Consider the following 25688-nt stretch of genomic DNA (forward strand, 5'->3'; position numbering starts at 1 on the left):
CACCTCTGAACTCTGTGACCTTGGGTTTCAATTTCATTCAACTTCTTTGGCTCTCAGTTTTCTGTCAATAAAATGAGGTGTTTGGAGTAGATGTTGTCTAAGATCTCTTTCATCTCTAGAGTTATAATTCTAAGTGTAGTTTCAAGTCTTATCTGAGCCTAAGCACCACATTCTGAAGCCCCCCAAATCTTTTCTGTTATCCCATTTCCTTTAAGTATTTTGTCCTCCTTAGCTTGTCCCTTAGTGTTGCCAACCAGAATTAATTCTCCACTAAAGTGATATTACCTTCTTCACTCTGTCTCTGAAACTACTTTATCCCATCCCCAGTATCATTATAGCTTTTTACATAGGTTTAGAAGGAAGTCTGCCTGGAAAATCTTTGATAAATATGAACATTTCCATGTAAAAAGTGCACAGATTTTACTTGAAAGTGTTACATGCACGTGCGCACGCACACACACACTTTTATATATGATATGGTAGTACAGCATTGCCCTGCTTATTTATGTTCTTTTTGAATTTCCTTTTCTCTATTTTAAAAATGTTTCATTGATACACATTTCCTTTTTCTTTTTTTAAAAATCACTATTACTACCCCTCCCCACACACATTTAACTAATTGTTAATGTAATTTTGAACTTACTAGCTGATCAGGGTCTTTGATCACTTTATAATCAGCTCAATTTAATGCACACTTAAACATTATAATATAAGCAATAAAAATGTCTCATGTTTATTATGAAAAATATGCTTTATATTTCCTCTTAAGTTTTTTTGTTGCTTTTTTTTAAAATAGTACTTATACTTCTTAATATATCCCATCTCCTCTTCCAGAGAGCTATCTTTTATATCATTGATATAAAAGGATATAAAAGGAAAAAGATAGCTATGCCAAAGCTAAAGCACATATCATCTAAGTGTGACATATGTTGTATTTCACACTGTCCATCTCTACTATTTTGTTCTTTGCTACCAAAAATATTTTGGTGTATATGAACTTTAGCTTCAGTATTTGCAAGAAAGGAAGGGAGATCAATCTGGGCCATTATCATTTCACTGCTTTCAATTGTTATCTTGTTTTTGTTCTTTCTATTTATCACATATAACATTTTAAGTCCTTGCTTTTTGGTAATTGTCATTTCTTATAGTGCAGTGATTTTTGTTAAATTTACATACAACAATTTATTTAATTATCATTTTAATAATTTAAATAACAATTATTGTTTATTATTTATAAATTACTTATAAAATAAATAATAATAATAATAATAATTTAATTAATAATCAACTTTGTGGGCCATTTACTCTCTGATTCTTTGCTGCTATAAAAAGTGCTGCTACATACAAATATTTTGGTGTAGCTGGAACTTTTTTTTTTAATCATTGATTTTTCTTTGAGTATATGTCCATCAGTAGGGTCAATGGATTAAATGGTATAGACATTTTTACCACATACCAAGCATAATTTTAAATTGGTTGAACCAATTCATAACTCTAACAACAGTGTATTAGTATTTCTCACACTATTTTGTCTTTTGACATTTTTGCTAGTTTTCTAGATTTGAGGTAAAATAGTTTGTAATTTCTACTTCAAAAACTTATTACAGTTTTTGGCTCATTTAAAACAAATATGTTTTTGACTCTGCCTGTGTTCCGGAAGTATTCCAGCATTTGGGATACCATGCCCTTGTGTAATAATGACTTATTTATATATCTCATCCTCTCAATTATCTCCATGTGGATGGAGAAGAAAATCTTATTTTTCTTTGTATCTTTCAAAGAAATAGCTCTTATAAAAAAGAAAAGTATGATTTATCTCAAAATTTTGTGTTTTAAGTTTACATCATATTTTCACTAGTCAGCAGTTATTGTGTCTACTGTGAGTCAAATATTGTGCCTTATAAGCACTGGGAAATACAAAGAAGGGTAAAAAAATAGTTCTAGCTGTCAAGGAGCTACAAGCAAACGAAATAGATAACATGGAAACAATTAAGTACAGTCAGACTGTATACTGGTTAAACTGGAGATAATCTCAGAGGAAAAGCACTAAATTTTAGAAGGACTGGGAAATCTGCTTGTAGAAGATGGGACTTTACCTGAAACTTGAAGGAAGCTAGGAAAACTTGGAGGTAGAGATGAAGAAGGAGAGAATTTTAAGTATCATGAACAGCCAGCCAGTGATAATATGTGGATTTGGGAGATAGAGAATTATATTCAAGAAATATCTAAGAAACCAGTGTCATTGAATTGACTAATGTGTAGGAGGGTATAAAGTATAAAAAGTCTGGAAAGATAGGAAGGAATCAGATTATGAAGGGCTTTAAAAACCAGAGGATTTTATATTTGGTTCTGGAGGTGATAGGGAACCCTTGGAGTTTAAATAGAGAGGGACATGATTAGACTTAGAATTTAAAAAGATCACTTTGACAAGTGAATGAAGTATGGATTATAATGGGGAGAGACTTGAGGCAGGGAAATCAACCAGCACACTATTACAATAACCCAGGCATGAGGTGATGAGGACCTGTCTGAAAGTAGAAATGATTGGATATGGAGAGTAAGAATGAGAAGTGGCAGATGGCATCTAGATTTTGAACCTAGATGACTAGGACGATCATACTCTCAATAGTAATTGAGAAATTGGAACAAGGAAGTGGTTTTAGGGAAAAGATAATGAGTTCAGTTTTAGACATGATGTGTTTTAAGAGGTTTATGAGCCATCCAGTTGGAGATGTCCTGTGAGAGGTTAGGACCAGATGAAGAAATCTAAATTATCTCCATAGATATGATACTTTAAATATGTGGGAGCTGAAGAGATCACCAAGAAAAATGGTATTGAGGGAATAGAGAAGAGAACCCAGAACAGAGCTTTGGGAACTATTTACTATTAGCAGGCACTATAACTAGTAGATGCAGGTATTAAGAAGGAATAGTCAGATAAAAAACCAGGAAAAAAACAGAGTCATAAAGATCTAGAGAGAAGAAAGTATCAAGGAGAAGAGACTTGGATAGTGTTACAGGATGCTGAGAGGTTAAGAAAGATAATGACTGAGAAAATGATTAGATTTGGCAATTAAGAGGTAGGTAATTGGTAGCTTTGGAAATGTAGTTTCAGTTGAATGCCACAATGCAGAGCATTCAGAAAAGAGTGAAAGGAAAGGAAGTGGAAGTATTGATTACATATAGGTTTAACTCAAGAACTGGAGAGAAATATGGGTCTTCTACTATATGTCTTTGATTCTCTTGAATGAAGACTTAAGAGATAAATAATGCCTTGGAAGGCTACAAAAACAAATACACTGGTTGAGAAGATACATCACTAATATAAACAATCCAGATGTTAGACAAGGCCTGTATACTATGAGGCTAACATTATTATGTTGGCCAGGTTTTAATAAACAGTGAGCACTAGATTGCTTTGGAAATAATTTAATTGTGGCCATTTCACCTATTTTAGTTGTCTTCCAAACTATATTAGGATACTCCATTTTATCCACTTGTACATGTTTACATTGTACTTTTCAGTAATATGAAGGAAAGGAAGTAAAGGAAAATTACTTGGGAAAGATGTTGAGTAGATTGGAGTAGTAGGAGGTGAGGAAACATTTATTAAGGACCTACTGTGTGATAAGCACTACACTAAACACTAGGGATACAAACAAAGGCAAAAGATGTAATATAACATTTAAACAAGTATGTATAGATAAAAATATACACAGAAAAAATTGAAAATAAATTAATAGAGGAAAAGCCTAGAATTAAAAGAGATCAAATAAAATTTCCTATATAAGTTGAGTTTTTTTTTTTTTTTTACTGGGATTTGGAAGAAGCCAGGAGGCAGAGATAAGGAAGGAGCACATTCAGGCATTGAGGGTAGGAATGAAGTAGAGGGAGCCAGTGAAAATGCCTGAACATAGTCCAGATTTTGCAATTTATTGGATGCGGAGTTGAAGAAAAGGGAATCGAATGATATTAAGGTTTCTAGTCTGGACGCTTGGATCATAAAGTTTAGAAGTGGAAAAGAACCTAAGAGATGATATATCTCTTTCCTTTATTACGCAGATTAGGAAACAAAAGCAAGAGAGGTGGTATCTTTATCAAGATGAATTAATGTTCAAAGTAATTTTTAAAGAAGATTTATCTGGCAACTGTATAGGATGAAAGATTAAAAGGAGAGACCCTAGGAAAAATTGAAACCAAATGGAGGCTGTTAAAGTAATCTGGTCGTGAAGTGTTGAAGTTGAGGGCCTGAAATTGGATAATGCGTATAAAGAGCAAGATTAAGGTTTACTAGCAAGACTAGGCAGGATAATCAACTAGGTAACTGATTAAGTATGATGTAATAAAGAATGAAGGAGAGGAAAAACAGTGACAAAAACTGTAGTTACAGTTTGTGAGTGTAGGAGCTCAGAGAATAATGCCATTGACAGAAATAGAAAAATTGATGAGAAGAGACTATTTAGGAGAAGGTGGCAGCACTAAGAACTCAGTTCTTTAATTAAAAATATAAATAAAGGAGAATGACAATATTTTAGTTTAGCAACATTCATCACTTAATGAAGTTGTCATGGGTACAGGTTTTGAGAAGTTTAATGGTTTGTTAGGGATCAAGTTGAGGCTCGTCAATGGAAATTTTGTTATTTCCACATTATGGCCGCAGTCATAAATGAAGCCTAAGCTGGGGCCTAAAGATTGAAAAAACAAGTTATTACTGTCTCACAGTCTTAAAAAAATTGTTTAAACTGTTCTTAAATTTTTCCCTCTGAAGAATATTGTGAGCACAAAGGTGAAGTTCCTTTTATCTTTTTTTAAAATAATATTTTTTCTCCAGTTATACATAAAGAAAATTTTTAACATTTATCTTAAAACATTAGTTCTGAATTTTCTGTTACCACTTTATGTATGTTTTTCACTGAGGCAATTGGGGTTAAGTGACTTGCCCAGGGTCACACAGCTGGAAATGTTAAGTGTCTGAGACAGATTTGAACTCGGGTCCTCCTGATTTCAGGACTGGTGCCACTATTCACTGTGCCACCTAGCTGCCCTGTTTTTTTTTTTTTTTTTTTAAAGCATTTGATGCAGTAGAACAAAATTCAGCTCTGAAGACTCTCAGATTAGTAGTTTCACACATATTAAGTTTATAAATGACAGAGATGTGGCTAGCAATCAAGTCAATAAACATTATATTATTTATATGTTTAAGCACTGTGCTAATAACTGGGCATGCAAATATAAGCAGAAAAATAGTTCTTGCCCTCAAGAAGCTTATATTCTAATGAGGAAGGATAAGATAGAGAAATTCTAGTGTGGAGTGTTATGAAGACATGGCTGACCTCAATGCTTTCCTTAAAATAGAAATTCTGTGAGAAACTATTCAATTAAGGGGGTGGCGTATACTTCAAGTATAAGAAGTTCAGGGGTAGAAAAGTTTTTGTGGCACGGTAGAGGAAGTGCAGAAAATATAAGTGCAACCTGGAGAGACAATCATGTATGTATTCAGGAAGAACAGATTTGTGGTGAAAGAGTGAAGCTTGTTTTGAATGTTAAATTTTAGGTATCGGTGATTTGACATCTTTTGGAGATATTTCCTGAGGAATGGGAATGCAACTTCACAGTAGAGAAATTAAGGCTGAGACAAAGTGACATTTTAAGCCAAAGGATATAATATAAGGGGGAAAAAAAAGAGTTCTAAAGTTTTGGAAAATGACAATATAAAAAGGCTGGAGCAGGAGTTACTGAAGGGAAAGTTAGAGAAACAGACCTTCATCACCCTCATACTTAGACTGTTATGGTAGCTTGCTGCTTTTTCTCCCTGCCATGAATCTCTCTATTTCAGCCCATTTTCTATGTCAAAGTGATCTTTCCTAAAGCCAGTGTGACCATGTCAGCCCTTCTCCTGTCTTCTCCACTTAATAAATGTTATTGGCACCTATTTGCCTTCAGAGTCAAATATAAAGTCTTTTGTTTAGCATGCAGTCTTTTTTTTTTTTTTTAAACAACCTCCTCCTGCTTTTTTATACCTTACACTTGCACTGTACTCTGTAATTTAGTGACACTGGCCTCCTTGATGTTCCTCACACAAGACACTCCCTTTGCCAACTCTGAGTATTTTCACTGGCTTTCCCTCATGGCTGAAATGCTCTCCCTCCTCATCTCTGCCTTCTGACTTCCTGGCTTCCTTCAAGGCTCAGCTTTTACTGCAAGAAAAGAGAAGAGGAGAGAGATACAGAGTCAGAGAGTGGAAAGAATGGAATCCAGGAGACAGATTTGCTTTGGCAAGAGGAGAGTTTTCTTTTGAAACTGGGCAGAAGGAAAGGAGGAGAATTTGGGTGAAGATATAGGACTATTGAAATATGGATGCAAGAGATTTGAAGGAGTGCAGAACAGTTGATGCCTCGGTCAAATTGAAGGGTAAGATTGACCACCAGAATGTGTAAGTCAGTAGTAAAGTAAAGCTTCATGAACCAAAGTTATTGTTTGTTCTTTGGCAATATTCATCCTTCCCCTTTCTCTCTCCCCCTCCCCAAGACTGTGTATTACTATTTCTTAGATCAAAACAAATTTGTTGATTCTTTTTATAGGTGCATATTTTTGATTACCTTAATTGATCTAAAATAGAATTAAAAGTAATATTCAATTATACTTTGTATCATCTATATAAAATCCATAATAAGTACACTTAGTGGGAAAAGTTTTTTAAAATAAAAGAAAATTCTCTATTAAATATACGACTCTCACCATCAGACTATTATCTTGTTTATTCTAAGCCACTACATTTTAGGTGACTATTAAAATAAAATATTTGAATATTTCTAGTGAATAAACCTCTTTGAGATACTAGACCAGAATTGCCTTAATATTGAATTGTATGTTTTAGAAGATAGTGTTCTAGCAAAGTAGTATAAATACACACACATACACATACACACACACACACACACACACACACACACACACACACACACACACTATTTGTGTAATCTTGGGCAAATCACATAACATTGTTTACTTAAATTTCCTCACCCATAAAATGAGCTACTGTTAGAGATTAAATGAGATAAAGTTGGATATAAATTTCGAGGGGAAATTTAAAATTTACATATTCATATTTTTGAAAATATTTTAAATTTATAACATTATTTTCTAGGGTCTTGGAAATTCACAAAGAGAATATGAAAAGCAAGTTGTGCTCTATAGTATCAGAAATCAATTACGATATAGAAATAACTTAGGTAAGTAGATATTTTGTTATTCAAATATATAGTACTGACAAAGAATTTTAATTTCAATAAATTTTCCACAGTTTTTCAGCGTGTACTTTATGTTACAGACAGCATGAAGTAGTTGATAGAGAGCCAGTCTAACAACTGGGAAGACCTGTCAAGACTGTCTCTGACAATTACTGTGTGATCCTGGACAAGTCACTTTCTGTGCTTCAAGCAACTCTTTCAGAACATCTAGTTGCTCTGCTGATCTACATTGGTAGAGGGAATTTCCTTTCCAGGAGTTACTAAATCACTGAAATCATAGGTCTGGATTAAAAAAACCAAACCAAAACCCTACTCAAAACTTGGTAGCATGGAAATTAAAAAACAAATATGTACATTTGCATTATTCCATGTTAGCTTATTTTAAAAAGGTAACTCACTATATAGTACATTAATGGCTACCATATTTTCTTTGTGATTTTACAGAAAGTTACAGTATAACACTGTATTTTGTTTTTAGTTTACAGCAATTACTTAATCTCTCAATTCAAACCTTGCCCTCTTTGATCAGAAATACATTAATTTTATTTACCTCTCAGATGATAGTTATTACTCTGGTAACTGTTTCAGATATGTAACTTCAATGAAAAAGACTTTTTATAATAAAAAGAAATAATATTTAGATATTGTATTCCATAGCATTCATAGTTTCTTTTGGCAAATTTCTTGTATTTACCTTTAAGTCCTGAAAAATAATAAATTTATCATTCTGTTTCATTGTTGACTATTTTCTCCTTAAATTTGTAATGTTTTAGACAAGAATTTCATAGTTAATTTGCTTTTAAAAGTATCCTGTCAGAGGCTAAAGGCTGCATAGATTTAAAAAACACTAACTGGTACTTACTTGATTCTACTCTTAAATTGGCATTTAGTTAAGCTGTCTTTCAATTTTCTGCTAGTGTAGATTTACCAGATTTTGTAAGGAAAAAAAAAAAACTGGCATTAGTTAATATTAGACAACACATTTAATGCAGTCTTGCCTTACTTAGCTTTTTGTGATCCTGTCCTATCAAATTAATCTTATAAGTTTAGCTCTAATAAGGTCTTATTCTAAAGTTCAGTCACTTCAGGTATGGAAAAAACTCTGTTTTCCAAAGAAAAATTTTTTTGTAGTATCATGAGAATTTTTTTTTTTTAAAGATAGAAATGTAAAACATTTCCAAGATTCCATCCCTCAGATTTTATTCTCATTTGGTTCCTTCTATTTTTCCTAGTTTTTTGTTTCATTCTTTTATTGTTTGAATTTTATTATCTATTATTGATGTGCAAATTGAAATAATAAGATGCACCAACAGTGAAGAATTATTGATTTGTTTTGTTTCTTTTAACCAGTTAAGCATGTCAAGAAGGATGAACGCAAATACTATGAGGAACTATTAAAATACAGTCGAGAACATCTCATGTTGTACCCCTACCATTTATCAGATATTATGGTAAAGGGCTTGAGGATAACACCATTTTCTTATTATACTGGAATTATGGAGGTGAGTTTCATTCAGTATTGTAGTTATAATTAAGAATGACTAAATTATTATAGCAGAAAAATTTCTTAACTACATGTCAAAGACAAAATTGTAAATGATGTTAATCTCTGTACTTTGTATGATGTATATATGCACTCTTAAGCCTCTTTTGTGCCATTATACTTTTTTGTTCATTAAAATGTTTATTTTTTTCATTAAATGTTCATTTTTGTTCATTAAAATTTGTTGTAAGGCTTTTTTGCTTTTAAAGTTATTTGAGGTTCTTAGTAATTTTTAAATGTTAAGGCTAACAGTAAAGTAGATAACTATCCAATTACCAACTATGCATATGGCATGTTACAATTCTGTGCCCAAGATACTGTAGTAAATCAATGAAAGAATTTTAAAAAATGCTTTTTTGGAGTCTTGGCTCTTACTTTATCTCTGCCTCACTAATTGCTATTAGTTGGTATCTTTGTTCGACAGAAACTTGGGATCAGTTATCCCAAAGCAGCCTAATTCTATTTTTTTCTATTGTAGAATGTTCACTAAACTATTGGCATTTTTGGTTTTTAGCCATTATATATGAAATTGCTTTTACTTCCATGTTTATCTGCTATATAGTTGGCTGATTTAGGATATTGAAATCAAAATCCTTTTGAATTAGACGTAAAAGAGCAGAGAACATTGAGTGACTCATTGATAGTATTTGGCTGACACCTGTTAGCTCCTATATATTAGTCTATTGCTGACTGGGCTTTTTTCATTAAAGAGTCCACTATTTAATTTTCTCTTCTAGAAGAACTCAAGTTGAGTATATGAAAATTGAAGGCATTGGACTCTTTTACTTAATTTCTTGCTAGTTATTTCATGTTATCCTTACAGAGCAGAGGAAATATATTTGGTACTTATAAAGGGAGAGAGTCAGATTTTCTTAATAAGGTATCATATATGCTATTGAATGCTAACTTATAATCTTATACACTTGTATAGTGAGTGAGGTTTTTTCGTATTATAACCCATATACTTTAAAAATCATATCATTTGCCTAAAAGCAGGATTACCTTAAAATCTTTATGGGTAATATTATTTTCTTTTTAAAAGGACATAATGAACAGTGAAAAAAGCTATGATTCATTGCCCAATTTTACAGCTGCTGACTGTGAGTATTATTCATTCAATTATATTGAGTAAAGTAATGCATTAATATCTCTCTATATATGCATGTATATATGTATATATAGAGATCTACCTATCTTTATATCTATATCTTTTATGATATTGTATTGATTGATTTTGTTTTATCTGAAAAATGCTGTACAGAAATTGGGCAGTATTGATTCTTTATAACAATCAATATAACAAGATTCATGTAATTGTGTTAGATGGTTTAGTACTTCATCTAATCACCACCCCCATCTCCCAAAGAGAAAAATTAGACTAGGTGAAAGAGAAATAAATATATATTTTTAGAGGGAATCCTGGAAGTTTGAATGGCGTTAGTGAAATCATTAGTAGAAGATTAGGAAGATTAGGTTAGTTTGTTTATGTGTTTTTTAAAAATGGAATCCGTCTAATTTTTTTTTCTAAGGGTGTGATGGCTGTCAAATTACATAGAATATATTTTGTTCTTGGGAGTTCTATAAGTGTATAACATGCTAATTTTTTTTTTCTTTTACAAATAGAGTAATCTTCTAAGAACCATTTTATTTGAGCTTAATGTCTCTTTTATTATATAATGAACTTAGAGAAGTTTGAGAACCAACCAAAAGAATGATCTTCAGTATAGGCAAAAAGTCTTTTTTGGGATTAGCATTTCTTATTTAAGCATTGTTCATTTAATCCAAGAAACCTTTTCGTGTCTTTATGATGTGGCAGTCATTGTTAAAATTGTTGAATTTCTAGTGCTATGAAGGGACACAAGAAATTCTTTAACATTTAAAGTTTTAGAGGGACTCTTTATTTAATCATTCATGTATGGTTTGGACTCTGGGGTCACTGATGTTCCTTTTAACTTTTAGATTCTGTGATTCTGCTTCTTCACTTGTAACTTGTTCTGTAGTCTGGGGATCAGACCTTTCAAATATTTTAAGAAAAAATTATGCCCCATATATGTGTTTTCTGAGGTAAATGTCCACCATTCCCTTAGTTGATTCATAGAACATAAATTCTTTATCCTAGTAACCTTTCTCTGGAAGATTTAATCTTTGTCATATATTTTGTCAAATCTAGTTTCCCATTAGATGTTATGTTTAATTCTCTAATTGAACAAACATTATTAATCTCCTATTATGTAAAGAATTATGTATGTAATTCCTAGTTATTAGGAATTCAGATAGACATGAAATAGATCCTGCCCACAAAGAATTTACATTATATTAGAGGCTTACCTATCAATCAATCAGTAAACATTTATTAAGTACCTACTATGTCCCAGGCTCTGTATCAAGTGCAATATATACAAATTATACTTGTATAAGTAAATATTTCTATATCTGTTTATACGTATAAATAAATACAAGATTCTTGGTTATGTTATATTATAAATAAATGTTTATTTGTCCAGATGCCATATTTATCTACAAAACCTTAAGTGCCATGAGAGAACAGGGCCTTTTTTATCTGAATTTTTTGTGCTTAGCACAATTTACTATATACAGTAGATACTTAATATATGATTACTGAATGGAATTTATATTGTAGCTGAGCAACTGCACTAATGATATATTGTAGCATTACTAATAATGATAAAATCCAATTTAACAAGTAAGTGCCTATTATATGGTAGGCAGTACTAAGAAATTAGGCAAAAATAAAACCATTCCCACCTTCAAAGAGTTTTATTCTTCTGGGAGGAAGCCTGAAGAGAGTAAATGCAAAGCAGATACAAAATAAATCAAGTAGTTTTTTTTTTTTTTTGGGAGGAAGTGGAATGTTAACAACTGGGGCAATCAAGAAAAGCCATATCTAAGAGGTGGCATTTGAGCTGAGTCATGAAAGGAAGTAATTATTCTAAGAGACAAATGAGGAGAAAATTATAGGCATTGGACAGGGGGACTGCCTCTTCAAGGGCCTAGAGATGGGAACTGGAATATCAGAGATGGGATATATAGTAAGTAGGTCAATTTCATAGGAATATTGAGTCCATGTTGGGGAGTCATATGAATTCAATCTAGAGAGAGAGCTACTGAGACTTCTTTGTCATGGTCAAACCTGTGTTTTTAAAACATCAACCTGGAAAATGGATTGTGAAAAGGAGAAATAGGAAGCAAATCAATTAAGCTACTATTGCAATTGTTGAAGTGAAAGGGTGATAAGTATTTGAAATAGTGTGGAAGTTCTATAACTTGAGAGAAGGAGATGTGAAGTTTGACTTGACAAGGTTTGGCAACTGGTTTGATATAAGGAGGCTCAAGTGAAGATTTAAATACTCAAAGATGATGCTAAGATTTGGTGAGCTTGGTTGACTAGAAAACTGGTGATGCCCTGAATACAAATAGGAATTTAGACTAAGGGAACACTAGTAATATAAATATTGGTATAATTTCATTGCATTAATTTAAGCATGTTAACATTTAAAATATTTTAATGGGAAAATGTGATATGTTGTGAGAATGGATTGTGACAGTTTAAGAAATATTTCAAAGGCAGCTTTGTTAATTTTCCTAGTATATGGCAATAAGGGAATATGTGGTCTGCTTTGGAATTTTTGCTCTGGATGGCTGTGGTGTCTTGGGAAAATGTTCATGTCTGCAATGTAGCTAGATGTGCTATCTTTTCATGGTGAGAAATGGAACACAATAATTGGAAATGTTTCTCTTTCTCTGGAATTCTACCCCCTCACTAGGACTAGGAATAGGGTCATTCCTCTTCCTTATCTTGGCAATAGCTGTATGTTTCTCTCCCTCCCCTCTTTATTCCACTTAGTTACTGCCATCAAATTCTCATGTTAAAATGTTGAAGCTAGCGTAAATCAACTTTTCATCTAAAATGTAAATGAATCTTCTTATTTTTGTACCTATTTTCTGGGCTATTTTTTTTTAAATCTTTTTTTTTTTAAATTTTATTTTATTTAATAATAACTTTGTATTGACAGAATCCATGCCAGGGTAATTTTTTACAACATTATCCCTTGCACTCGCTTATGTTTCGTTTTTTTCCCCTCCCTCCCTCCATCCCCCCCCCCCCCAAGATGGCAAGCAGTCCTATATATGTTAAATATGTTGCAGTATATCCTAGATATAATACATATTCGCTGAACCAAACAGTTCTCCTGTTGCAGAGGGAGAATTGGATTCAGAAGGTAAAAATAACTCGGGAAGAAAATCAAAAATGCAAATAGTTCACATTCGTTTCCCAGTTTTCCTTCTTTGCGTGTAGCTGTTTCTGTCCATCATTTATCCATTGAAACTCAGTTAGGTCTCTTTGTCATAGAAATCCACTTCCATCAGAATACATCCTCATACAATATCGTTGTCGAAGTGTATAATGATCTTCTGGTTCTGCTCATCTCACTTAGCATCAGTCCATGTAGGTCTCTCCAAGCCTCTCTGTATTCATCCTGTTGGTCATTTCTTACAGAACAATAATATTCCATAACATTCATATACCACAATTTACCCAGCCATTCTCCAATTGATGGGCATCCATTCATTTTCCAGTTTCTAGCCACTACAAACAGGGCTGCTACAAACATTTTGGCACATATAGGTCCCTTTCCTTTTTTTAGTATCTCTTTGGGGTATAAGCCCAATTTTCTGGGCTATTAATGCAAAAAAGGAACTAGTCATTTACAAATGAGGAAAACTTTTATTCTTGGCAATAGAAAGGAAGCAATGAAACAAATATGACTACCAGAAGAAAAGAAAGGTGTTGTCTAGGGAACTTATTAAATTGATAGATTGAGAGAATACTATGGAAAGATTATATAAAGATTCCAGAAAAGCATTTAATAGTCTCATGCTATCATTGTAGAAGAGATGGAGAGATGAAGGATGAAGGATATCAATTTAATTTAACTTAATTAGATTTTTAAATGATTGAATGACTAGACTCAAAAGACTAATACGTATTAATGAGTTGATTTCAACCTAGAGAGAACTCTCTGATGGAACATGTCATAAATCTGTTTCTTAATTCTATAATGTTCATCATTTTTAATGGTGACTTGGGCTAAAGGTAAGATGCTTATATTGCAGATTATATAAAGTTGGACTGGATAGTTAGCATATTATAGTATATAGCATTATTATAGTATTATAGTATAGCATAGTATAGCTTTAGGATCCAATATAATCTCAACAGGTGAATAGACCAAATTATTTATAGTGATAGATTGAACTTTAAAAAATGAAATTGATAGCAGTAAATATAAAGTCATTATGTGGGGCTAAAATCAACTTTACAAATACAAAATGGGACAATACTTAATTTGGAAAAGATATGGGGAATTTACTAGTTTGCAGTTTCAAGATGCGTCAGCAATATAATAATGGCAACCAAAAAAGCTAATTTGATTTTAGGCAATATTAAGTGTCTTGAAGTTATAGCTCTGTGGTATTCTTATTCTTGATCATACTACTATTTCACATTATAAATAGAACATTGATAAGCTAGACTATGTCCAGAGGAGGACTGTTGAGGTGGTGAATGGATTGGAATTTCTCTCCTGTGAGCACTGTTTAAAGGAACTTATGATGCTTATCTCAAAGGGAAACTAGGGCTAGATTTTTAACTTTGTGAGTCATCATCTTGGAGGTGATAAACCCATGGGATACAATGAGGTCACCAGGAAAAAAAAATTAGAGGAAAAAGGCCTAAAACAGAATCTTAGAGAGAACATTCTCATTTAGGGGACATGATTTGAATGGTGTGCCAGCTAAGAATTCTGAGAAAAAATAGACAGGAAAATCAGGAAACAATACTTTTCTTCTCCCTAAAACTAGCAAGAGATTATTTAGGAAAAAAGGTGATAAACAGTGGGGAGGGAGAGAGAGGAAGGGAGGAAGGAAGAAAGGAAGGAAGGGAGGAAGAGAGAGAGAAAGAGGGGAGGGAGAGGGAGAAGGAAAGGGGAAGGGGGAAGGGGAGAAGAGAGAGAGAAGAGAGAGAGAGAGAGAGACTTTATCTCACAGAATAATGATATTGATAATGATGTATATTCTATGAAGTGATCTGAAAGGAGAAGTTCCTGAGTGTTTCTGTAAGTGGCAATCAGTTATACTGTTTTTTAGCTACTCTTCTAGTATTAAAGTGCAAGGGCTATGGATGAAAATGCAGTACAGTCAGTGACAGAGAAGAGAGTCAGGCATTTACTGTAACTGGGGTGTTGCAGAGCCAGGGTTCAGTGATTGCTATAATTGGAAGAAGTGTGAGAAAAAGAGGTATGAGAAAAAAGGAAAGTTGGCACAGTGGAAGAGATTAGACATGATTGTGGGCTTAAGTTTGAAGAATATGGGGGATCAAAGAATAGGAAGTGAGAGTTGGGAGTAGTTTGCTCCTAGGTAGCCAGATATTGATTCATCAAGAAAAAGGGCCGGAGAAACCTTTGGTGTGAAATTGTTAGCTTTTGAAAAGAATTGTTGTGGGTGATAAGTAAAAAATAAAGCTGATAATTTCAAAATTTATTGTTGCTAGCCAAGGGCCAGGTGTATAAAGCCAGTGACTCTTTCTTGCATATCTAGGGATGGGAGTCAGGAGTATGAAGTAGGTAGTGTTGCACCAGATTCTTCCCTTGCTTAGTCCATTAGCCCATCTGCTGCTGTTCTTTTGGTGTTGTTGTAGGAGGGGCAACACTGAGTTAGTAGGTTAGTGTAGCATAAGAATACCCTTGAGAAGGGAACAATATCAGTAGCTGGGGTGGAAGAGACTGAGTAATCTAGTATACTTCATTGTATTAGTTGAGGCCCATAGAAGGCTAGTGACATACTTGAGCTCTCATGTGAGGACAAAGTCAAGATTCAAACTCAGGTCCAGTGTATGGAGAGGTGGAAAGTGAGAGAAACCAGTTCAGGAGACTTTTAAAATACTATATGGAGAAAAGATTAGGATGTGGGTTGCAGTATTGCAGAGAGGAGGAAATGGTGCAAGAGAATGAGGAAATAGAACTGATAGTACTTGGTAAATACTTAGATGTAAGAAATGACAGAGAGAGGGAAGTCATAGATAACTTTGAGATTTTGAACATGAGTGACAAGATGCCAGTAACAGAAAGAGTAAAATTGGGAAAAGTGGCAAGTTTTGTGGAAGATAAACTCGTTACGTTCAAAATTTTTTTATGTAATGGGATTGGTCAAATCTGTGTACTCCTCGGAATAATGTTTTTAAATGCATAAGACTTCAAAGGAAACTAGTTATAGTGAAATAAAGGTATAACTTTCCAATCCAAGTTTACAGACACCCTTCCCCCTCCCTTAAAAATCTATCCACAGACTCCTTTGGTGTTCAATGGGGCCCAAGTTAAGAACTCCTGCTTTAGATGGACATAAATGTTCAATAGTGAGGAGATAGAGGCAACAAGGGAGGATTGCTCTTTTAAAAATTTGGCAGTGAAGGGAGAAATAAACATAGGATGATAATTTCCCTGCCAATCCAGGGAAAGAATTTTGTTTTGTGTTCAGGATAGGGAGAGGAGTATATTTTAGTCAGTGGGGAAGGAGTCAGGAGAGAAATAGTAGAGACTATAGGTGAGAAGAATAGGGTCTGAATACTCAGGGGACTAGATACTTATGGGTGGAGACATCCAATCTGAGACCATTCCAGCTACTACAGGCTTGCTCTTTGGGGAAGAATAGGGGATATTTGATGCAACAAGGTCATTGGGGGAGAGGGGAAGAGGAGTAGGATCCAAGAATCAGGCATTTCCCATAGAAATAATTCTTAACACCCTGTTAATACTTTTTCTAGCATCTGAAAAGATTTTAATGTCATCTAGTCTATTGCCCTTATTTTGCCAGGATAAGCTCTCTAAAAGATGAGCTTTGACTAAGATCTAACAAGTAATGATAGACCCAAAAGCAGAACCCAGGTCACTTAGAACCCACGTTCCCTTATTCCCAACCTAATAAAAATAATGAAGATGATTGGGATTATCATATAAAAAAACTATTCTCCACCATTAGCTGATCCAACAAAAATTTATGAACAACATTTTTAATAGATGTCACCATACCAGATATTTCTAATCTCCAAGCTATGAAGTATGGAAAATTTTCAAAATATAGAGAATTAGTGGAAGGAGTCAAGATGATACAGGAATGAGAAGAGGTACATGTTATCCCCCATTCTCCTGTGTCTGTAAGAGTTTTTCTAAAAATGTTTTCAGTGATCCCAAAGATGAATATGTATCCCAATAGTTTTATTTAGTTACAAAAGATGGTCCACTTGTGTAATAGGGCTTGGAAGAAAAAAACTAAAAGAATAATAGCAGACCAGTAACTTCTCCAATTTTTTCCTGCATTTTATTGTAAAAGATGAGAAAAAGATGAATCATAATGATGATAATTATAAATGATAACTTATATTTATATGACATTTTAGGGTTTACCAAACCCTTTGTCTTGCATGATCCTCACAATATCTTTTGAGGTAGGTAGTGTGAGTGTTGTTATCCCTATTTTACAGATGAGGAAACTGAGGCTCAGAGAGGTTAAGTGACTTGTCCAAAGTCACACAACTATTTCATCTGCACCATGAAGTACAATTAGTATTAGGACAGTACTATATTTCAGGTACGTAGGCTTTCATAGACTGACCTGAGAACCTAACATCTGTTTTTATAAGCAAATGAATTCCAAGTTCTAAACAAGTGGCATAAATTAAAACCCCATATAAAAGTTTGGGATTTTTCTCCTGCTTCTCTTGAAATGAAGAGATTTTCAACTTTTTAACAATTGATTTAATTCAGAAAAAAAAATTCAATAATTACAATAATGCTTCTTGTTATGAAAGACCTTTTATTCTCCTGCTTCAAGGTATTTCTTGCTAATTCTTGATTTTAGGATTTAATTTTCAATTAAATATTCAAGGAAGAATAAAAGCTGAGAATAAGTTATTTAGAAATTATTTGAAATATATTAATATTAAATATACATAAGGAATTTGTAACTCAGAAGTTCTTTGTTACAGGTCTAAGGCTTCTTGGCATAGGAAGAAATCAGTATATTGACCTCATGAATCAATGTAGGTCATCAAAAGTAAGTTTTTTTTTTCCCCCCTTTTTCTGTTCTCTTATCAAACAATCCTGTTTAATGTGTCTATTTTTTGTAGTAGTAGGATCATAAATTGCAGTTCCTTTTATTAAATTAAACTTTCAAAACACATTTATGCAAAAAATTTAATTATCCCCTGTAGTTAATTTCTTACATGTTAGTGTACTGAAAACAAGATTTTAAATATATATGTTTAAATTAAAAAAAATAAGTTTGGATATTTGCATTTTTCTATTTCTTAATTGACTTCTTAATATTAACTACATTGAAGAAGTGGCTACACCATTTCAAACAGTTTTCACTTAAATTTGTATCTCTTTGCCTAAATTTTAAAAATTGGGATAGGTCACTAGAAGTTAGAGCCCTAGGAGAGGAAAATATTTTTCCCTTCAAAATTCTTGTGATATACACATACCCAACCATGCCTGCATATGTGTGTGTGTATGTGTGTGTGTGTGTGTGTGTGTGTGTGTGTGTACACACACCTTTGTACATGTGTGAATACACTAATAATTCTGAATACTTTCCTGCCTCTGTCCTAGACTTATGATTTTATCCAAATGGGGTAATTCTGATTTAGAAATTGTTTCTTCTCAAACTACTTGGGAATGAGTGTCTTTTCTTAATGTGTTTGTCCTTGGATGCTGAGAGGCTGTACAGTTGGCCCATGGCCAGATAACTGTTATGTGTCAGGGGGTAGGACTGGAACTAGAGTTTCTGGCTACTATGTTTGGCCCTCTATCCACTTCATGTTGTTTATCCAAAATACTCACTATATCCTTTAAGACATATTTTGAAATCATTGTATTCTTTTTTTTTTGGAGGAGGGGAATGATAAATTAAAATTTTTTTTATAATAATAATAGCTTTTTATTTTTCAAAATACATGCAAAGATAGTTTTCAACATTCACCCTTGCAAAATCTTGTTCCAAGTTTTTCTCCCTTCTTAATTTTTCTCCCTCCTTCTTTCCCTCCCTCCTCCCTTACACAGCAAGTAATCTAATATAGTTTAAACATGTGTAATTCTTCTAGACATTTCTACATTTGTCATGGTGCGTGAGAAAAATGAGGAAAAAAAACCAAGCAAACAAACAATAGTAACAGCAACAAAAAAGGTGAAAATACTATGCTTTGATTCACATTCAGTCCCCACAGTTTCTTTCTGGATACAGATGGCTCTTACCATCACATTAAGAAGTCAATTAAGAAATAGGAAAATGCAAGTATCCACCACAATTTTTTGGAATTGCCTTAGAGTCATCTCACTGTTAAAAAGAGCCAAATTTATCACAGTTGATCATCATATAAACTTGTTGCTGTGTACATTGTTCTTTTGGTTCTACTCACTTCATTGAGCATCAGTTCATGTAAGCCTTTCCAGGCTGCTCATCATTTTATATATAATAATAATATTCCCATGCATTCATATACCATAACTTATTCAGTCATTTCCCACCTGATGTTAATTCACTTAGTTTCTAGTTCCTTGCCACCACTGAAAGGCCTGCTACAAACATTATTGCACACATAGGTTCTTTTTTCTTTTTTATGATTAGCGTGTTCTCTTAAAGGAAGCATAAGATATTTTCTTTTGGCATAAGGGGAAGTCATAATTTTTTGGATGACTGTGCAAGATAATTGTTATCTCAAATGGACTGTGCCACTGCAGAAATTTTTCAGAAGGAAAACTGCTCGTGATCTCCTGCCAGTGAAACCTGTGGAAATTACTATAGAGGCATGGTGGGTGGTTCAGGCTGGTTACATCACAGAAGATGACATAAAGGTAATTAAAAAAAATTTTATTTTAAGTTCACTATAGAATTTTTAATCATATTTGTTTTGAACTAGTACAAAAAGATATATTTCCATATTTTGTTTCAATTTTAATCCTTAAAAAAAAAATCTATGATTTCACTGATATTCTTACTATTTAGGCAAATTACAAACACTAATTACTTATTAAATTAAATGTCTTTTTTATATAGGTAATCTTCAGTATATCCTGGGATATCAAAATTCATCAGTCTTATGCACCTGAACTAGCTAGGCTGCCACCATGTTTGATAGCATAGTCTGTCATTTGGTATCAATGCCTTTCCAGCTTGGAAGCATAACCAGAGACTGAATGCTTCTGTCATAGCCTTTGAGAACCTGGATCATTTTTATGTTACAATAAGGCATTGTAATAAAACTCTTTAGATGTGGCTTTCTAATAACGTACTATTTTTATCCAAGAAAATAAAACTAAAAGTCTCAGAGTAAGTACTGGACAGTCATTAAACAAACAGAAGATAGTTAAGCATCTTTGTAGGTCTGTACAGCAAGCTTACTTGAAATGTTTGTTGTTATGGGTTCTAGTTCTGGCAACCAAATAGATAATAATGAACACAATTTTGTGTGTCCTAAGATACTGAGTAGATGGTGTGAATTATCTTTAAAAACTAATGAACTCATAATTTTATAACTCTAGCTTTAGTTTAACATTTTAACAATAGTGTTTTAAAGATTAATGGATTCAATTTGGATAAAACTTAATAAAGAATTTATTATTTTCCCCAGATATGCACTTTGTCTGAGAAATGCGCTATTGATAAGATCATCGATTCAGGTCCTCAGTTGTCTGGATCTTTAGACTACAATGTGGTACATAGTAAGTGGTTATTAAAACATTCCTTTAGGCAACATATGAACTTATATTTAAGCCATTAAAAGGTTTATATTCCCTGATTGATATAGATGAAACTCCTATTTCTTAAGACATATTTTCTATGGAAATATGCTCTCAAACATATCAAGTGTCATTGTTTCCTAGTAAAACATCATGGGAAAAATTTGTCTAATTTTGAGTATATTGAAAAAATGGCCCAATGCCATGACGAATACTAAGAGAAATCTTAGTAACTGTAACTTAATAACTTTGGGCAAATTACTTAATGTCTCTGTGCTTGTATCTTATCTGTAAAAAAGGAATTGGATTAGATGACTTTTAAGATCCCATGTAATTTTAAATCTATAAATCTGTGATTTTAAATATAAAATAATCCCTGCTTTCAAAGAGTTTAGTTGGGAAGATGAAGGAAACATGTATGAAACAAATAGAGAACAATTAACGGCACTCTGAATTGGTTAGAATTAGTAATATAAAATATAGCATTGACTACAGATAACCTCAGAAATTAGGAAAGGAACAATGTTTAGAGGATTTGGGGAAATAATAGTTAGAACTGAGTTTTAAGTTATTCTGCTTGCTGTTATAAATTGTTAAGAGGAACGAGCCTGATATTGAAAACAAACAATGAAAGAAAGCTTCATTTAAAGGAATAAAAAGGTTTTTTTTCCCCCTGTAGCTTCTTAATTTTGAGATGCAGTATTGGGGAGATAGTAATACATTTTTATTTGTAGTTTGTCAAAATGAAGAAATATGTATTAAATACTAAGAACATTTTGCAACATATTTTCTTTTCTTTCTTTCTTTCTTTTTTTTTTAATGTTTGAAGCCAGATTTGAACTCTGGCCTAGCTACTCTTTATTCATTTATTTATTCATTCCTTTATTCATTTAATTATTTATTTATTTGTTTGTTTGTTTGTTTTTTTATGGCTTTTTGTTTACAAGATATATGAATGGGTAATTCTTCAGCATTGACAATTGCAAAACCTTTTGTTCCAGCTTTTCCCCTCCTTCCTCTCTCCCCTTCCCCCTCCTCCAGATGACAGGTAGACCAATACATATTAAATATATTAAAGTATATATTAAATACAATACATGTATACATATCCATACAGTTATTTTGCTGCACAAGAGGAATCGGACTTTGAAATAATGTACAGTTAACCTGTGAAGGAAATCAAAATTTCAGGTGGACAAAAACAGACGGATTGGAAATGCTATGTAGTGCTTCACACTCATTTTCCATAGTTCTTTCGCTGGGTGTAGCTGATTCTATTCATTATTGAACAAATGGAACTGATTTGTAACATATTTTCAAAGGAGGTAGAACATCTGGGCTTACAGTCAAGAAGAATTGAACTCAAATCTTGCTCAGACAGACATTTATTAGCATTCCCAGGCAGTTCACTTAGTTTTTCTCTTTCTTGATTTCTTCAAATTATGTTCATTTCATCTGTAAAATGAGATACTAGACTTAGTGGCTTCAATGGTCCCTTCTAGTTCTAAATTTATGGTTTTCTGAACCTGTAGTTCTTCTGGGTCTTACAAATCCAGGAAAATTCTGATTTAAATTTAATATGAAAGGAGTGTAGTGATAATTAAATATAAACTTTAATACATAAAAAGTAGACATTTAAAAATTTGCATAATTTATAATTGTCTGTTTGTGGTAGAGGTTAGGAAGAGAAAGTGAAAAGGAGTAGAATTTTAAAAATCACATAGAGAAATGGGGGGAGGGAAGGAAAGCACATACTATCTTGCAAAAGATGGGGGTTGGAAAGAGTAACAGAGGAGAGGAACAGAAAATAGTTATTATTAGTTTATTCGCAAATCTAAAACAATATATGCTTATTTCTGTAGGTTTATATAACAAAGGATTTATTTATCTTGATGTACCCATATCTGATGACAGTTGTATTGCAGGTATGTATGTACTAATAGTACAATAAATCAACGTTTATTAAGTATCTATAATAGATGCTATATGCAGAAAAATGTGTTAGGCACTAAGGGAGATAATATTTATGTTAAGAGATGATCCTTGCTTTTAAGAAGTTATAATCTAGTAGATGGATAAGATGCCAACTCATATAGTTTTATACAGTAATTTAGTATTTCATAAGAAGAACTTTTGCAGAGTTACAGAATGCTGTATGAAGAAGCTTGAGGAGGAATATTGTTATTGATGTATGAGGTCTGGAAGTCTATGGAGTAGGTAGCCTTTGAGTTCTGCTTTCGTGGATACAAGTACGTTAGTTAAGAAAAATGATTCTGATAACTAAGTTTCTTAATATTTTATTTTCCTGATTTCTTAAATAACTTTTATACTTGGTCATCTTTATTTTTCCTTGGAATATTTTAATGTTGTTTAAGCTTTATACTAGTTACGGCTAACACATACAATTTTAGAATAGTTTTGAATCTCCTGCTGTCATATGCTCTAGAGAACGTGAATGGTGAAGATGGTTTAATTGTCCTGTTCTGACATGATTTGATCCTGATAGTGAAAGAACTTACTTTGCTCATTTTAAGACAGTGTGAAAGCTTTGTTAACTTTTTTTATGTGACTTGTAGTTTTGGGTGGTATTTAAATGATAAAACAGATTTAACCTCATAAAATATATTTAGATAACATTTATATTAGAATCTACTTAGTCTTATTAATATTCTAAAGAGAGGTTAATTGATATCACTGAATATACTTTCAAAACTTGAAACATAGATAGCATTAAACTTGAAAAACTTGAAAACACTTACTCCTAACTTAGATATTAAAGTATATACATTAGTATTTTTGGACTACAAAAATTATAAAAATACACAAGTATTTTTGGATACTTTCCTTTCACTGCCAAATTATTATTGTTAAACAAATAAGCTCTGATAATAGCTTCTATGCCCTCAGTACCTACTCTCGAACTCTCTGGGTTGTCTGGCTTCTGTCTCTGATGTTGAAAGTCACTAAGAATGCTACAGTTGCTATATATCCAGTTAGTTTTCTGTGTCTTCATTCACTAGGACTTTGTAGCTTCTGATGTGGTTGCAGCTCCTCCTTGAAACTCTGTAATCCTACTTTATACTTCGCTATCCTGCTGTTCATACTGCTACTTCTTTGTCAGGTTTTCTTGCCTATTACAGCTGGGCAGCTTCAGTCTGTTCTTCTGGCTCTCTGTTCTTTCCCTTAGAAAATATCTTGACTTTAATGATTTGAACTTTCACATCTATGTAGAACATTTTAAAATCCATTTCTAACTTGATTTCTCTCCCAAGTTCCAATCTTATACTTCTTAATGTTTGGACAATTTCATGTGGTTTACCCCACCAGCATTCAAGTTAAACAAATCTAAAGCCGAACTTATGGTAGCTAGGTGATAGAGAGAATATATAATAGTTATGTGACTGTAAACAAAAATCACTTCACCTTTTTTAACCTTCAGTTTCCTTGTTTATATAATGAGAATAATTTCTAATTCACAGTGTTGTGAAGAGTAAATAAAATAGCCTTTGATTTCCTCATAAAACTTTTTAAGTCCTATATAAGTACATAGAAATGCTTCTCATTTTCCCCCTGAAACTCCTTCTGATTTCTACGTTTCAGTTAATGATACCACTGTTCTCTCATGTAAAATGGAGATAATAATATTTGTAATACATACTTTACATGATAGTTGTGAGAAAAGTATTTTGCTAAACTTAGAGCACTCTAATAAATGTAAATATTTTTCTTTCTGGTTTCTGAGAGTAGGAAATTTGAAGTCTTCTTTTTTCCCCTTAAATTTGTATCTCCAGATCTTAGCACAGCAATTTGATTATTTGTACTCTTAATGTCTGCTATTCCTTTGTTCAAAAAAGGTTAATTTTTAAAAATATCATTGTCCTTTTTCAGTGATTCTCCTTTATCTCCTTTCCCACAACAATTCTTATTTAAGTAAAATAAGCCAATACTTCAGTAATTCCTGCCAATGTATACAATACTCTGCTGTTATATTGGCAGCACTGGATAGTGTTAGGCCTGACTCATCATCCTGATGCCAAATCTGGTCTCAGACATTTACTTAGTTGCATGATTGTGGACAAGTCACTTAACCCTGTTTGTTCTAGTTATTCATCTTTAAAATGAGCTGGAGCAGGAAAGGGCAAACAACTTTATTATCTTTACCAAGAAAACCTCAAATGACATCACGGTGAGTTGGACATCACTGAAACAATTATACAACTACAAGCTGTTACTGTCCACCACTTTTTAGCTAAGATGAAGGAAGTGCATTTTATTATTTAGTCCTCTGAAAGAAAAATTAGACATTACATTGAGGTTTCTCATTATTGTTTTCCTTTTCATTAATGTGTAACTTGTTAACTTGTGCCTGTTTTGCAATTGAATTTCTCTGAATTGTTTGTAAAATTCACTGTGTCTTATGGCACAATTAACATTCCATTTCATTAATATATCCTAATTTACTTAACTACCCCTCAGTTAATGGACACCTACTTTGTGTTCAATTTTTTTGAAACCACCATAATTATCTTCCTAAATATTTTATATATATGGGAATTTTCCTTTTGTTTTTGATCTCCTTGGGGCATATCCCCAGAATTAGTATCATTGGGCCAAAGGCTTTTTAGTTGACTGATTTTTTTCTATATTCCAAGTTACTTTTCATAAAGGGGACTAGTTCACAGTTGTACCAACAATATATTAGGGACTAATTTAGTATAACCTCCCAAAATTTGTCACTTTTGCATTTTGTCATATTTGCCAGTCTGAGATTTTCGAGATAAAACCTAAAATTGTTATAATTTCTTTTCTGTTTCTGCTGCTATTGATTAAGCCTACTGAGAACAATTAAGTAGGAAAAGCCTAATTTAGTCTTTCATTTCATGGTGAAACTAATGACATGGTTTCCCCTTGTTTCCAGTCTCATTCTTCCTTATTTATTTTGCATATTTTCATATCATAAACCTTCCAAAAGTACAATTTTGATCATAATGTATTTCTCAATCAAAAACTTTAAGTGATTTTGTATACATGAAGCAATTCAAACTCTTGCTTGTTCTACAGGTTTCTTCATAGTTTAGTTTT

The 25688-nt window shown here is 32.7% G+C and overlaps 1 protein-coding gene across 3 annotated transcripts in view; it reads left to right on the plus strand.

Annotated features, from left to right (window-relative positions):
- The window catches only part of FAM91A1 (family with sequence similarity 91 member A1), a 53747-nt gene that overhangs the window by 2284 nt on the left and 25775 nt on the right, over positions 1 to 25688 (plus strand). The window contains exons 2-8 of one of the 3 annotated variants that reach the window (XM_051971062.1): positions 7148 to 7232; positions 8601 to 8752; positions 9836 to 9893; positions 17855 to 17922; positions 19608 to 19721; positions 20498 to 20588; positions 22469 to 22531. In XM_051971062.1, coding sequence (XP_051827022.1) covers positions 7148 to 7232; positions 8601 to 8752; positions 9836 to 9893; positions 17855 to 17922; positions 19608 to 19721; positions 20498 to 20588; positions 22469 to 22531 — 631 coding nt within the window. Of the gene's footprint in view, positions 1 to 7147; positions 7233 to 7337; positions 7640 to 8600; positions 8753 to 9835; positions 9894 to 17854; positions 17923 to 19607; positions 19722 to 20497; positions 20589 to 22468; positions 22532 to 25688 lie in introns of those variants that run through there. The other 2 variants (XM_051971064.1, XM_051971063.1) reach the window with 2 other exon arrangements.

This window comes from Antechinus flavipes, chromosome 1 (genome assembly GCF_016432865.1).
Source record: "Antechinus flavipes isolate AdamAnt ecotype Samford, QLD, Australia chromosome 1, AdamAnt_v2, whole genome shotgun sequence".
Lineage (NCBI taxonomy): Eukaryota > Metazoa > Chordata > Mammalia > Dasyuromorphia > Dasyuridae > Antechinus > Antechinus flavipes.